Below are 14,513 nucleotides of genomic sequence, written 5' to 3'. Positions count from 1 at the left end.
ATTTCCTGGTTCCCCATCACTGAAGGCTGCAGTCGCTCTCTCCACACTCAGCTAGCTGAGGAGGGATTTTAAGCCCACCAAGTTTCATACTGTTGTTGTTTGACAACACCCAGAACTGCTGTATGCAACTCACTGCAGTTGAGTTGAACTGGGATTTTTAAAAACTTTCCCCAATGTTCTCTCCTTATTTATAAGTAGAAAAGCTGCCAATGAGAAACAGACATCTTAGAGATAAAATGTTATTCTTCAGGAAAACTATTAGAATTAAACAAACTAAACCAGAAGAGAGATAATCCAGTGAATGGACTTCAACTGTGGAATCTCACAGGCTTGGCACACTCAGCTCTGTAGCTCTAAATGTTAGAATCTGCTGTAGAGATGAAATTTGCAGTGCTCAGACACTTGGAAGTCCTTTATAGTAATCAGGGGAGAACTGGGTACCCAGAAGTGAGATTTACCAGACCCATTTCAGGCCAAGGGTCCATTACAAGTAGTCAGACATAATACTGATAGAAAGATGGTTTGACTGTTCTCTGGTTAAGACTTTCCTTGTTATGGGGTGTTTAAATGAATGAACTGTAGAATAGTGTATGAACACTTCCTCTGTAATGTATATAAATCTTGGTGTCAAAGTAAGAACAAGCAAACAAAAGTGTACTTGACTAACTCAATGGCTAAGGTTTTCATCAGGGAGGAAAAGAGTTCATTTCCCAAGTGTTCTTCCAATATTTCCCTTACAGCTGTTTATAATGGATCATCTGGTCTTCTACTTATGTGCCTTTGAGAAATGTATGTAGCATGCTTTAATTCCATAAAAAAAGAGTTATGTCAGAGACAATTTAAAAGCAGCATTGATATGAGCCATTTTCATTTTGGGTATCACATTACAGAGAGAGTTCAGCCACAGCACTGTGACCTACTTAGATAAACAAGTTATTGTGACTGGGAGCTCAGTGTAATACCAGGAAGTCATATGAGATATTCTTCTACAGAGTGAGAGTTAATAAAGAATCCTTGTTCAGAAGAGATCTTCAGAACATGCTGGGCTTTAATGTAGCTTTTAAGTTGTGATGAAATACAAACACATGCTTTGACTGTTCTTAAATGGAACTTCATTGTTAACTAGAACCATAGATGGGACCATTTCTGAAGATTGTCTGTCCTGTGGAATAGAAATGTTTGAATGTCTCCTTCGTATGAAATACAAGTTGTCTCTCCAGAAAAATTCCCTTTTAAAAACATTTAATATAAAACAGAGGTTATCAGATATTATACTTGTGATTCAGTGTTACTTTTTCATAGAATTAATGTAATGTTTCTAGTCTGACCCAGCTTGATGACAACTTAGTGGTTAGAGGTGAAGCACATTGCTAATTCCCAACCAGAACAGTGCTTTTGCATTAGAGACATTATGTCATCATTTGAGGACATGAAATCATAATCATTCATTAGAATTCACATAAATGCTGAATTAAAACTCCTACTGTTGTTTGTTGAAACCAGCCTTATTCCCATACGTTTGTTTTGTAGTATCTGTTTTATGAATTTCACACATACAACTTGACAGCTTTAAGGTTATTAAAGCCTTTGCAAAATGCTTGTTTTGTCAAGCTGCACATGTTCCCTTTCCAGGTTTTGCAATTCTACTTTCAATACATCACATTAACAAGCAGAAAAAACTGTTGCTCCTATGTCTACACAATATTGTTCAATACAAAAAAACCCCAAAACAAACCAAACAAAAAACAACACCCTGGAGGAGTACAACCACCATTCAGAGGAATTTGATTAAAAATGAAATACTCATTATAAAGCTAGACAGTGTTCAATACTTTGTTTTATAGAATGTGGTATATTGCACTGAACAAGTAATCTACAGCTCATGGTACTTAGAATCCTGCAATCAATAAAGAAAAAAAAAATCAATGTTTCTTTTAATAACTCCACAATGAATAATACTAGTGATAATATTGGAGAAGAAATCCATTCAGAATAACCTCTGGAAAGCTGAATTACCTTTCCTGTAGCAAAGTAAATATTATGAGCTGCATAAGGATGCAGTAATATATTTGAAGCATCATAGGAAATCCAAGCAACTTAATTCTATTTCAAGTTCCTAACATAAATATAATTTTTAAAAATTCAGTAAAGCACAGTTTTTGCATAAGCTATATTAGCTATATTTGTGTCAAATCATATTTTAAACACAGAACTGAATCAAACAGATACACTAGAGAGATTCTGGTTTTATTTACTTTCCATTTTGTGCAGTGCTGGGATGAGACTGCTGACACTGACACAAGTTCTATTTTTCTTTATCTTCAGACCAGCTTAAAGAATACCTTCTAGTTATTTGATAACAGAAGTAAACATGTATATAAATTTTGTCTTGGATGGGGCCTTAAGTTGCTTTTCTACTACAAGTCAGCCTAAGACATAAGAGCATGGCCTAATGATTTTTCAATCAGTGTGATTAAGTGCTGTCTTTAAAATCTGTTTACCTACCACATTTTATAGGGCACTATAGACAGAACAGGCTGTCTATGCCAGTGTTCAGTTAGCTAATAATAGCTACAACATACAGTGGTATTAGCAAAGACAAAGCTGAGACTGAAGCCTGCTGCAGATTCTCTATGTGTTTCCTAATTAAGAACATGAACCAAAATCCATGCTGGAGTTACCTGTCTTAGCTAAAATGACTGGAAAAGCATCCTGAGCAAGCTCTGTTCAGCAAGGTAGGTAAATTCTGCTTGTGTGTGCAAGCAGTGCCACTGGATTTGATATGGTGTTCCCAATGCTTTAATTTTATCACACCTAGTACACTCAAGAGACCCCTTTCTCCTCTGCAGAGCTCAGTTCTGGAGTGCTGACTCTTCAGAGTAATCACTAGTCACAGCATAGTCCATGAGGCTGAGTGACCTGCTGTAGCAGCTTACTGCCTCCAAAAAACATCCTTCTTGTGTCCTTCCACAACCAAGAAAAAAAAAAAACAAAACAATTTTATGCTGTTTAATGAGTTAAAACCTGCTCAGTTCACTCCTGCAGGTGGAAGAGTGGTCACACAGCAAAGGTAAGACAGAAAGGAGACAGAGTGGAAGAGATGTAGCAGGAGAATCATCCCTGCCATCAGCAAGCTATTACAATGGCTGCACATGAAGTGACAGCCTTAGCCTCTGTCTCTGTAAGACTTAAGCTGTCTGTTAAAATAACCATCCTTTGGAAGATTTATATCCATAAAATGCTCTAGTTTCCCACAAGCAATGGGCTTAGTGGCCCACCACGGACATAATCAAACACTTGAAGTCAACAGACCTTAGGATCAAGCAGAAGGAAACTCTTCTAGGGATGTTGAAACAGTGACAAATGCTGAAAAAACCCTTTTTGTTTCTTAGTAATTTTCTCTGATTTCTCATCAGTTCTTAACCTGTATTTGATGACTACACTGACATCTCACCACAACTTTTCCAGACTTCAACACATCCTGAAAATACTACCTTATCAATTCACCTAACAAATTGAGAGAGTTTGCTTAAGGACTTTCTTCAGCCTCTGTTTCTTTGCTCACATATCTAGAGAAAGGATCACATTAACAAGAAAAAAGAACAAAAATCCCTTATACTTGGCCATCTGCTTTTCAGTGAGGCACTCCATCAGCAAGCTAAATGTGAGGCCTTCAGTAAGAGGTTTGATTCTGTGATGCAGCAGGACAAATGTCAGTTATTCTCAGTTGTTGATTCACTTAATTCAAACTGCTGAGCACCCTGCTCTGTATGTGCAGCAAGCACTTGATGCATGTTAGTTTTAAACCAGAATATTTTATATGTTGGGATATATATATAATATAAACCAGAATCTCCTAAGAAACAGAGGGTTTAAAAAATAACAAAAAAACAAACAACTTGGAGGAGTATTTGGCTCTTCTGGCACAGGGCCTTGGGAAGGTAGGTCCAACCTTGTTTAATCTCCTAACATTACTATAATATGATTTAATGAGAATATTCATACCTTCACCACTAACAAAGATTTGCTACTTAAATAATCACACTTACACCATTAAATCACCATTAACCACCCCCTCTATAAAGATACACTATTGAAGTACCAAATCTCTGTCATTTCATGGCCAGGATAGTTCTGTACAAAAGAGAACTGTATGGATATTGGTGGATATATTTAGATGTGCATTTCTTTACCTAAATCTCTGCAAATATAAAGAGTTTGAAGTAAATTTATGAGAAATTAAAACCTGTGTGATTAAAAATGTATCTATTACAAACACATCAAATAAATCAAAGTCAAGTCAGTGCAGTCAACCCATAGGCTGATTTTATATCTACTTATGAAGTAGATTATTCTCCAGAGCAACATGCTCCCAAATCCCAGATTAAGTATTCTTGCTAATATTCTCACTTCTTTTACCTGCCTTAGAATTTTATACTCTCATCACATGCACAGTTCTATTATTCCAGAAAACAGTTATGATTCAGCAGACAAAGCATGGGATTAGTTAGCAAGAGCACAGATTCCATTAGCTTTTAATGGGTTTTGAGTCTTTTTGAAAATTCATAGCCCAAGAGAACAAGTTTCAGCACTACCTCTGCCAACTTTTACATGGACAAATATGATGAAACAATTGTTACAGGAGATATAAAATTAATAGACTGCATACACACTATGAGGAAACTGTTCTATCACTGAATCATAAAACAATATTTAGAGATTGTAGAGATAACAGGGATTTCAAGTAGTCTATACTTTGTCTGCTGGCTTACATTTCTTTCATTGATTCCAAGCATTTAAGGAACAGTTCCTGAAAGTCCTGTCATAAAAGTTCCTTTCATAAACCTTCCACACATGATTTTTACCTGGCTTCTTCCAGCACTGCTCCCATTACCCGACATTTCTCTTCACATTTGACATCTTCATTTACATCTGTCCCACCAAAGATGATTCCAAAAGGAATTCTGCTGCCTGCAAAGCAATGACTACAATGAGACATCGACCAACATTTCAAAGTAATGACAAGAAGGAGACATGAAAAGTGAAAACTGTATTGATAATAGTCTCACATATGTAAGCAAAAGCCTTTGAAAAACAAACTGCACGCAGTGTATTAATAAAGACCAAAAATAGGCTTTGCTTTTTCCTTTTTTGATGTTGGATGGAAGGGAAGAGGGATCAAGGGCTCCATAGGTGACACTGTAAGCAGGGCACTAGAGGTTACTGTGTTGATGAAGGTTCTTCCTATTGAGATCATATAAATGACCTTGATTGGTCAAGGCTGTGAAACCCATTGATGACATCTTCAATAGCTACCCACAGTGTCTTAGGGGGTGGAGGAGAAAAGATAGGTTGCATTCACTGAACTCTCATCATTTAAATTCACTGTTAAAAGCAAACAAATAACAAAATCTTAAAGCAAATGAGGAAAAAGAGAAATATGGTGATAAAGATAGGAAACATAGTATGTCTTTGGAATTTACATTTGAAAATTAAGTGAGCTGTAAGATTCCATTAGCATTCCTAATGTGCTCATTACTAAATGAAAGAACAAACAAAATGAACAAAAGACTAATTGCCATTCTGACTACTGAAAGACTTTACTCAGCACTTTTACCTATAATGCTCTAATTTTTGTAGCAGAAGAGAATTAATGTGCACCATGGCATGTGTGTAGTCTGAAAAGTAGCACTAGGTCTGATGAAATATCAAATTATATATCCTCATCCTACTGAGCAGCTTTGTACAGTACAAATATGATCTCAAAAATGGATTCACACTTGCCATTTCAGTAGGTGACAGCATCTGTAATTTTGAAACCTAGTGCTTTGAGTGTTTCATTAATAGCAAGCTAAATGCTGTTCTACACACTGAGATTCAATAGAAAAATTTATTTGCCTGATAACATCCTGTCTCCTACAGTTTAGCTGCCATGAATGACATCTCAACATTTAAATTTCATGTCCAAAAAACCCTGACTCGTTTTTGAGCAGAAAAATCAAATTAGGCTCTCTGTTTGCCTCTAGTTCAGCTCATCTATACGTGGCCAAGCCATTGTCCTCTGAAAGAACACATTTGCTGAAAGTATCTTACTGTTAATATAATGCTCATATCTTAATGAAGTTAAAGTAATCCATTTTAAATGCACTATGTGCTTTAAAAGTACATTTATTTAGTTCTTTCCTCTCTGGATCAAATCTGCCACAGAGAAAGATTTTCAGCATTTCTGGACAGGTGTATAAACAGAGTAACTGAATTATAGGTGGGTTTATACATTTATAGCCATTTAAAACTGTTTATATTAATTCTCTTTCAGTGCCTTTTTAAGAGGTATTTTCATTGCAAAATAGAAAGAGAATTACCTTGCAGAAGTCTGCCTCCTTTATAGAGATGAATGGCCAGGGCTGCATCAAACTTGTCTGTGGACGTTAGATTTGCTACTTCAGCTGGACTTTGAAACATGAAAGCATCTTTAAGAATGCAGATATGACCTGCAGCATGTAGATGATTCCTTCATTATTGGAACAAATAGAAAAAAAACCCAAACAAATAGTATTATTAATGATGTAGGCAGGTTAGTATATTAAGTAGGATTAATCAAAATATTTTTCCTTAATAATTTTTGCTGTAAAAGAAAATTGAAGTTCAAGAAAAAACCTAACCAAAAGTAATTACACAAATACTTTCAGTCATTTTTTAAGGTCTCAGTTGCATAAAAGGAGAAAAAAAACAGAACCAACAACAACCCACTCTAGTCTAGTGTCAGCTTCCATTCATCTTATCTTTATACGGTGGTTCCTCATATTAAAACATTGATTAAAAAAACTGCTAAAGTCAAGAACCTGACAGATTACAGGGAGCTTTACTTGAGGCATTTTGGTTTGTTTTATGCTCTAGGCTCATCAATCCTCCCACCAAAAAAAGAATCAGTTAGCAAGGTTTCTAGTGACATCAGCCAAAAAAACATACAGGAGAAATCCATGCTTTGATAGAAACCAGCACACTCTGTCCCTGACATGTGGTGTTTATATTTTCAATATTATGAAAAGATCACAAGGATGCTTTCTACTTCTTGTGTATTGTTTCAGTTGAATTATTTTTCATAGCATATTAATTGGTCTGGCACTAAAAGCCTGCTAATTCAATATCTTCTTTGATAATGTCAGCTCTTTCCTTTCCTCATCATTTCATATCCTCCCAAGGATTGTAATTTTCTGTCCTGCAGAAGTTAGTCATTACTGCAGAAATTGGTGCTAAAAATGCTGTAAAATGTCTGGAGGCCTTGTAAGGAATGTATTAGCACTGCATCAGTCAGAGCTTCACTGGCACAACATATGGTGCTGTATTTGCTCCTTATTCTAAAAAGAAACTAATTTTACTTTTAACTGCACTGCTTGAAACAAAGCAGTAAATTATAATAAGTACTAATAAATAACAAAATACAGCCAGATTGTAAGCTCCTTATTTACACTGCTAAGCAATTACTTACATCTGCTGTCCCATGAAGTTGTACCAAGTACCTGCTTGCCTCTTGAAAGAGGCTCTCAATTTATGTCTAAATAACACTGCCCAAATCTCACAGCTGTGGAAAGAAAAATCTCTTAGGCAAATACTGGGATGCTGGTGCATGGATTCCAGAATTCTACAGGTGCTCATCACACAGATTGAAAGGATTTTTTCCCATCAGGATTCCAATTACTATAAATCAGTACCCTGTACAAGCAGTATGTTTGCATATTACAATTAACTCTAAAATAAGTCTCTTAGGACATCAGGAATCAAGAAACTCAGCTAGGAATTTTGATCTGAAGTGTCTTTTTTCCCTAATATACAGGGAATTAATATCTTTCCTTTCCTCCACTGTTTCACAGCTCCAAATCTCACTGCTGAATGAAAGCTGTTTCTGCACTAAATAGAGGGAAACACCCTCAAGTGTTCCAAAGACTCAGAAATTATGGGTTACTTCTATCACTTCAATTTTTTTTTCTACACAGAATGACTCAGGAGTGTGTAAATAATTCATATACATCTTAAGAAAGAAAAAGTATCAAATTATTCCTAGATTAATTTGCATTCCCAAATGTAAAGCCTTAATTCCATAAACATAGCATTGAGTTCAATACAACCAGTCAAGCTTCAGATTATGCATATATGGAAATATATCTGAATAGAAGCAGAGTTATCAGGTAGCATTTAAACTGAGATTTACAGGGATATTTTCATATTTTTAAAATGAATTTTCATCTTTATAACAACAGTGACAAAAAAGTAGTCTATGATTCTCACACATATCCTGTTATCAAGGAATACGATGAGGGTGCTGCAAAGATACTGCAGAAATTTTTATTTTTATTTTTTTTTTTTTTGCAAGCTGATTTATCTATGAAGTCACAGATGTCCCTGAATAGACCCAAGACAAAGGAGATACATTACCCAGCTTTTCTCCTCCTGGCAACCATGTATTCACATTATTTTGCCATTTCATAAACAAATACTTCTCCAGTGCTATAGCTTTGAAACTTGCTTTATTTTCTGTTATGTCTTCCCCGCAAAAACATTTATGTTCTAATTCTCTACAGATATTTCAGTTGAATTACTTAAAGACAAAGAATGTTTGATTTCCAAAAAGTTCCTGCTAGGTGGATACTCTGACACTTGAACAGCACAAATTATACTTGACCCAAAATTATTAATTCTCTTTTTCTAATCTATTGTGTAAACAAGGTGTGCATCAGCTATTGTTAAATTTATACAGCAGGATTCAAAGATTACAAAGTGAGCAGACACTCCCAATGCCTTTTCTGAAGCCTGGCCAGAGCTGAATATTTGTGATTCCCACTGATGTTTGATGGAATTACAGAGCTGAAACCTTGTTTGATCTTCTCAGTTTTCCTTGTAATTTATATTAATTTTTTTCATACTTGCTAAAGCAAAGTATTTTCAATTTTCTTTCTTTCTCAAATTTCTCTTTTAAACAACACAGGCAAATTGGGTTGGCTTAAATGAAGTATGAATCAAATCTGTAAAAACAGAAATTAAAAATATGAGCAAAAATGGGGAGAGAATCCTGCAGTCTCTATGTCCTGCTCCTTTTGAAGGACCAAATAACTTTGTGAAGTTTAATCCTGCCCTATAAACAGGTCTAGGCATGCAGAACATTTTGGGATGCAGCATTCAGCAAGTGCAGGCTGCATAAATGTCTCAGTTGCAGAGGCAGAGGGAGAATTCCTGCCTTGCAGCTGTCCTGCTCTGGGCCACACAAACAAGAGCAGGAATTTACTGGTGCCTGTGCAAATCCAGTGAGCTCAAAGATCTCTTATCTTCTACCCTGAAGAGAAGAGGATCTCCTGCTGTATTAGTGCTCTTCTGTGTGATTTAATGGCAGCACGGAGTGTAAGACTAAAGAGAAGAAAAGTTGGGGCTCAGAATTACTCCAGTGTCTCAGCTGAAAAATAATTGTAAGGAGGCATGATAAGCATTACTGAATTTGTGGGTTTAATTCTCTTGCAGCTGATTACTTGGAGATTTTCAACATGGCTATTTCAACTGTTCCTTTTCAGATGAGAACTGAAACAACCTTTCCCTCTCTAAAGCATATTTACATATTGACAAAATACTCAATCTAAATCTTTCTAATTAACCAATTAATTCAAGATTTCTATTCTTCTTTACTACCATGTAATAAAAGATGAACAGAAAATTTCAAGAGGCAGAGAAGATTAATTTTTCTTCTCTAACATCTTTTTTGATCTAATTTCTAAGGCTAAAGAATGGCAGCCTAACCAAAGACTTTAGCTTAGTGTTTTGTTCTCTACCCATTGCTCATATTTTTCAAGGCAATTAAGGATTGTGCAGACCTATATGAATAAAACCCACAGCACATTCATTATATCACTTGTTTTAGTGAGCTGATCCCCAGCCAAATTCAATTCTAGAATCTTTGTCATCAGTTACTTTAAACTCAGGAAATTAATATCTTATTTATGAAAAGATGAAGCAGTTATAAGAACTGCTGTTACATCATAAACATAGTATAGACAGTGATATTAACCTATAAAATAAATTTATGCTGGCAAGTAACCAACCTGCAGACAACTTCATTGTTCCATTTATACTTTACCAAAAATTGCCACTGCTCAATATAAAAAAAAAAAAAAAACCAAACAAAAAACCCCACAAAAAACCCCATGTACACAGATACAACTGAAGCCAAATGTTAATTGGAGTGTATGTTTTCTGTGTATTAACTCATATGCTATAAATCTTACCACTTAACCTGAGGCATGGCAGATTAGTTCAAGAAGTGACATGACCATGCCTTTGATCATATATTTAGTTTTCATTTTTTTTAATGGAACAAAGTCTTAAGAAAACCAGTATTAGGTAGAAGCATCTACATAGGATGTTTTTAGTGATAACTACCATTTGACTAGCCTTTCAGTCAGAAGGGAAAATTTAATTGCTAGCTAATATTCTTATTTTTCCCAGCCAGATTTTTTTCCCCTGAATGGGCCCATTTATGTTATTATTGTAACTAACATTTATGGTAGGTGATAAGATAGCAACTGAACGTGGCATAAGTTACTAATGCTCAGACACTCTGTTAAAATCCTTTATCCACCTTTACTGTGAACGTGATTTAAATTGACCTTTCACTTGTTATTTTCTTTCCATTTGAAGGGTCTATGTGCATGAGAAAGCAACATCCACTCTGTATAAGCTTTGCCTCTAAAGCCACAGGATGCTAAGCAAGTCAGGGTACTCTTTAAGATCACTGCAGATGTGTTCACATAGCTGCAAATAATTGCATTAACACGGTAATATGTTAAACCATCTGTCAACTGAGCTGTTGCATCACACCAAGATGATGTCCTCTTTTATACTAAAACCCATTAGTTTATGCCACCACGCATGAGTTAGGGCTGGAGAAGGTTAACCACAATAGCTGGTTACCATGACTCACAGAAAGGAACCTTGCAAAACCACTGTCTGTCAATGCAGGATGCTGACATGGTCATAATCAATCTCATCTTGGGCAGAAGACAATTTGAAATAATATGTGGACATTTGGTTGTCTGACTTAGTTTAACTACAAATAATGCAAAACCAGCTTTCCTCTAGATAACCTCTGAATGGCTACAGTCTAAATGTTTTTCTGATTTTCCTCGTTTTGACACAGATGTTGAAGGTTACTGAATATTTAGGCTGTGAAAGTAGAAGAAATAATCTAATAGAGAAAGAATGAGAATATGTCTCCCCAAGGACAAGTTTTGTTTTTTCCATTGAGCATAGATTTGGAATTCCATTGAGATAAGAGATGAAAGGAAATGCAGAATGCCACACCAACCACTATACATGTTCCAGCATCTACAGGTAAAATAAATGTAAAAGCAGGTAAAAACACGTACTTATCTCAACATTTTATTAATAATTATTCTTTTAAAATGCAGAAAACTTCCTCTTCCTCTGTCTTTTTGCCATTTGCTTTCTCTGGGTGACATGAGGCATCAGTCACGTTCCATCACTGTCTGGCACGATGCAGTTGCCCTGCACAAATCTAAGACTGAACCTGCTATGACATGTCTTGTGTGAAAACTTTAACAATGCCAAGTGGATTATTTATATGTATAGCATTAAAATAGTGATAATATAGAGATTGAGGCCAGGTAAAACTTGTGATAGCAGAAGGCTATCCCAAGAGATTCATCCTAAGAAAAGTGGATGACTCTGACAGGTAAAGAACCAAGCCCTTACTTTGGGCCTCAAGAGGACAAAACCATTAGGCAATTGTTTCATTTTTAATAGTGACTTTTTCTGTAAAACAAAACTGACAAGCACAGCAAAGCCCTCAGAAATGCTGTCAGCCACATCCTTTTTCCACGTCACACAAAAAGATAAATGAGGACATCAAGAGTATTCATGCATCTCTGCTAGTCCTAAAAACTCCAACCGAGTCACATCCATAATCCTCATGGGAGATGCACGGTGAATCCCCACAGCAAGGACATTGCCTGGAGCAGCTCTTGCACAACTGCTGCTCTAGGACGGCTCCTGTATGGACTTTCTTTTTCAGAGCTCCCAGAGCCTCCTCCTCTTTGCATGAACCATCTCACCCTGGTGATCCCCAAAGTGGGCAGATCCAGGGACCGGAGCAGCCCAAGAACCGAGGCCGCCCGGGCCAGGGCTCATCGAGGCGGCTGCTGAGGGCACCTCTGCTCTTGGCTTGGGAGCCGGGGTCTCCCTGCAAGTCCCAACAGCTCCTGTGCCTGCAAACTGCCCTGAGCAGGAAGGGCTTTTGTTTCTTTGGATATTTTTGGGGGGGTCAGGTCGAACCCCTGGGCTCTCCCTCTCCCTTACTCCCCAGCAGTGCAGGCAACAGGGTACACGTAACCCTGACAGAGCCGCAGCAAAGCACTCCCCGGGCACGGGTTTGGGCCCACAGCCAGCACTCCCGGGCTCCCCGACAAGCGGTTGATGCCCCTTCGGAGCTCTCTGACCGGGCCAGCTCGGTCCCGGCCTCCCTCCCCTCACACACCCCCGGCTGCAGCCATCCAGGCGGCTGAGGCAGCGACACCGCCTCCGTGCGCCAGCGGGAGCAGCGAATGGCGGACAGGCCCCCACCGCCCCCCGCCTCAGCAGCAGCCCCATCCCCGCCTTGGGCCCGCGGCACCGGCATCCACCGTGGAGCCCCCTCTGCCCTCCAGGGAGGGCTGCGGCGGTCTCAGAGGGAGGGATGGGAAGGCCGGCTCCGCCTCCCGGTTGGCTCGCCGGTGAAGCGCGGGCAGGACCGGCGGCGGCAAGCGGGCGGTCAGCGGGGAACCGGCAGCGAGAGAGCATCTCCTCATCCCTCGCATGGCGGGCAGGGAGGCACTTACTGTATCCTGGCCGCGGTGGTCGCGTTGCCCGTCTGCGCTCGGAGGCTCGCCAGCAAGAGCAGCCTCATAGCGGCCTCTCCTGCCCGACCGGGCGGCAGCCGCCTCACCGAGGGGCACCACCGCCTCCTTCACCTGGCGCCTGCCCGGGCGCGGCCCCGCGGCCTCCCGGAGGAGGAGCCCGGTGTGTTCCACCTGCCGCAGCCCCGGCCCGTTCGGCCGCTCCGGGCCCCCGCCGAAACCTCCGACCTGAGGATGGCACCACCTTAGGGTGTCAAGACACGCCTGTTGAGGGGACAGTCGTGCCCGTGCCAGGTGTCCCTTGATCAGGGGGCACTGGACTACAAAGCCAAAGTCTCGGTGTGGTGCCAGTAGGTGTGGGGACCTCCCCTCCACCGCTAAATATTGATTTGTATTTTCATTAAACGGGCACAGAGATGAAGCGCTCCCAGTCTTAAACTGGTTGCAAGGAAACCTCCTGAGAAGAGCATCAGGGAGAGGTTGTATCAGCTACCGGGTCCTGAGGCAGTTCCTCAGCTACACCCTGGTCACCATGTGTCTGCCGAGATGAAGGAGGTCATAGATATTCAGTGAAGGAACAGAGAAAAAAATTAATTGAGGATCTGATGCCAAAAACCAGAAAAGCCAGAGGAATGTGCTAGTCCAAAGAATAAGGCAACGGGATGGTCAATGACAATAAACATCAGGAAGGGCACACAATGAAACAAAGGTGCATAAAACCAGGGGAATACCGGTGAGTAACCAAAGCCTCCACAGCAGCAGGAATAATCCAGAGATACAACAAAGCAGGAAAAAGAGAAAACCAGAAGAGCTTGAACTCAGGACAAAGAAAATTGTATCCTGAACTATCAGGGCTTAAACCCAATTATAACCAGAAACAAGGAGCCAAAGCCTTGAATTTGATTCAGCATTTTGTTAAAACATTGAGAACTCACACAGGATATTTGTGGCCATGGGACAGATGAGAAGGAGGGCTTGGACTAACAGAAAACTCATTTTGAAAGGTGTATTTATAACCTGGTCTGGGGTTCCCTGATGTAATTCACAAGGCCACAAAGATGCCTGTGTTTCCCCAAGGCTTTAGAGGACTGGGAAAGGTGGTTTGCAAACTGCAGTGCCTGGTTATTGTGGCTTAAATTGCCCTTCAAGTCTCCATGTCAGGTAGAGGGAGAAAATATGCCATATACAGAGATAAGCTCTTAAATTTATTAATTTTTAAAATAGTAGTTCTTCAAATAACTTGTGTGGATCTCTGAGGATGACAGGTATTCAGGAACTGAGGGTTTAGAAGTGGTGAAAGTACGTATTGGAGTGTATTCTGGCAAAATGCTAGCATTTTGGTATGATGGCTCATGTTTTACTAATGGGTCTTGATGCTGCAGAGCTATGTTCAACTGTCTGCATGTCACTAAGCTATGACTTAGAAATAATTCAGGACAACACTGTTCAGATCATTTTAAACTCTATCCAAACAAACAAACAAAAAAAAATCCCAAAACAAACAAAACCAACCAACCAAACAAAAAATGTTGGCTGCAACTTAGAAAAGCAACAAATCTTGCATAAATGCTAAAAATAACATGAATGCTCACTTAAGGGTAGGCAGGACCAAGCTATTTT

The 14,513-nt window shown here is 39.0% G+C and overlaps 1 protein-coding gene across 1 annotated transcript in view; it reads right to left on the bottom strand.

Moving 5' to 3' along the window:
* Positions 1 to 13,242, bottom strand: part of GLT1D1 (glycosyltransferase 1 domain containing 1) — a 48,557-nt gene extending 35,315 nt beyond the window's left edge. The window contains exons 1-3 of the mRNA XM_030460550.1: positions 12,876 to 13,242; positions 6,363 to 6,511; positions 4,866 to 4,971 (exon numbers count right to left, since the gene is read on the bottom strand). Of these exons, the coding sequence (XP_030316410.1) occupies positions 4,866 to 4,971; positions 6,363 to 6,511; positions 12,876 to 12,943 (323 nt within the window). The 5' untranslated portion in view covers positions 12,944 to 13,242. The remainder of the gene's footprint in view (positions 1 to 4,865; positions 4,972 to 6,362; positions 6,512 to 12,875) is intronic.
* Between the last annotated feature and the right edge of the window lie 1,271 nt (positions 13,243 to 14,513).

This window comes from Calypte anna, chromosome 15 (genome assembly GCF_003957555.1).
Source record: "Calypte anna isolate BGI_N300 chromosome 15, bCalAnn1_v1.p, whole genome shotgun sequence".
Lineage (NCBI taxonomy): Eukaryota > Metazoa > Chordata > Aves > Apodiformes > Trochilidae > Calypte > Calypte anna.
This window is presented reverse-complemented; position numbering and strand designations above follow the sequence as displayed.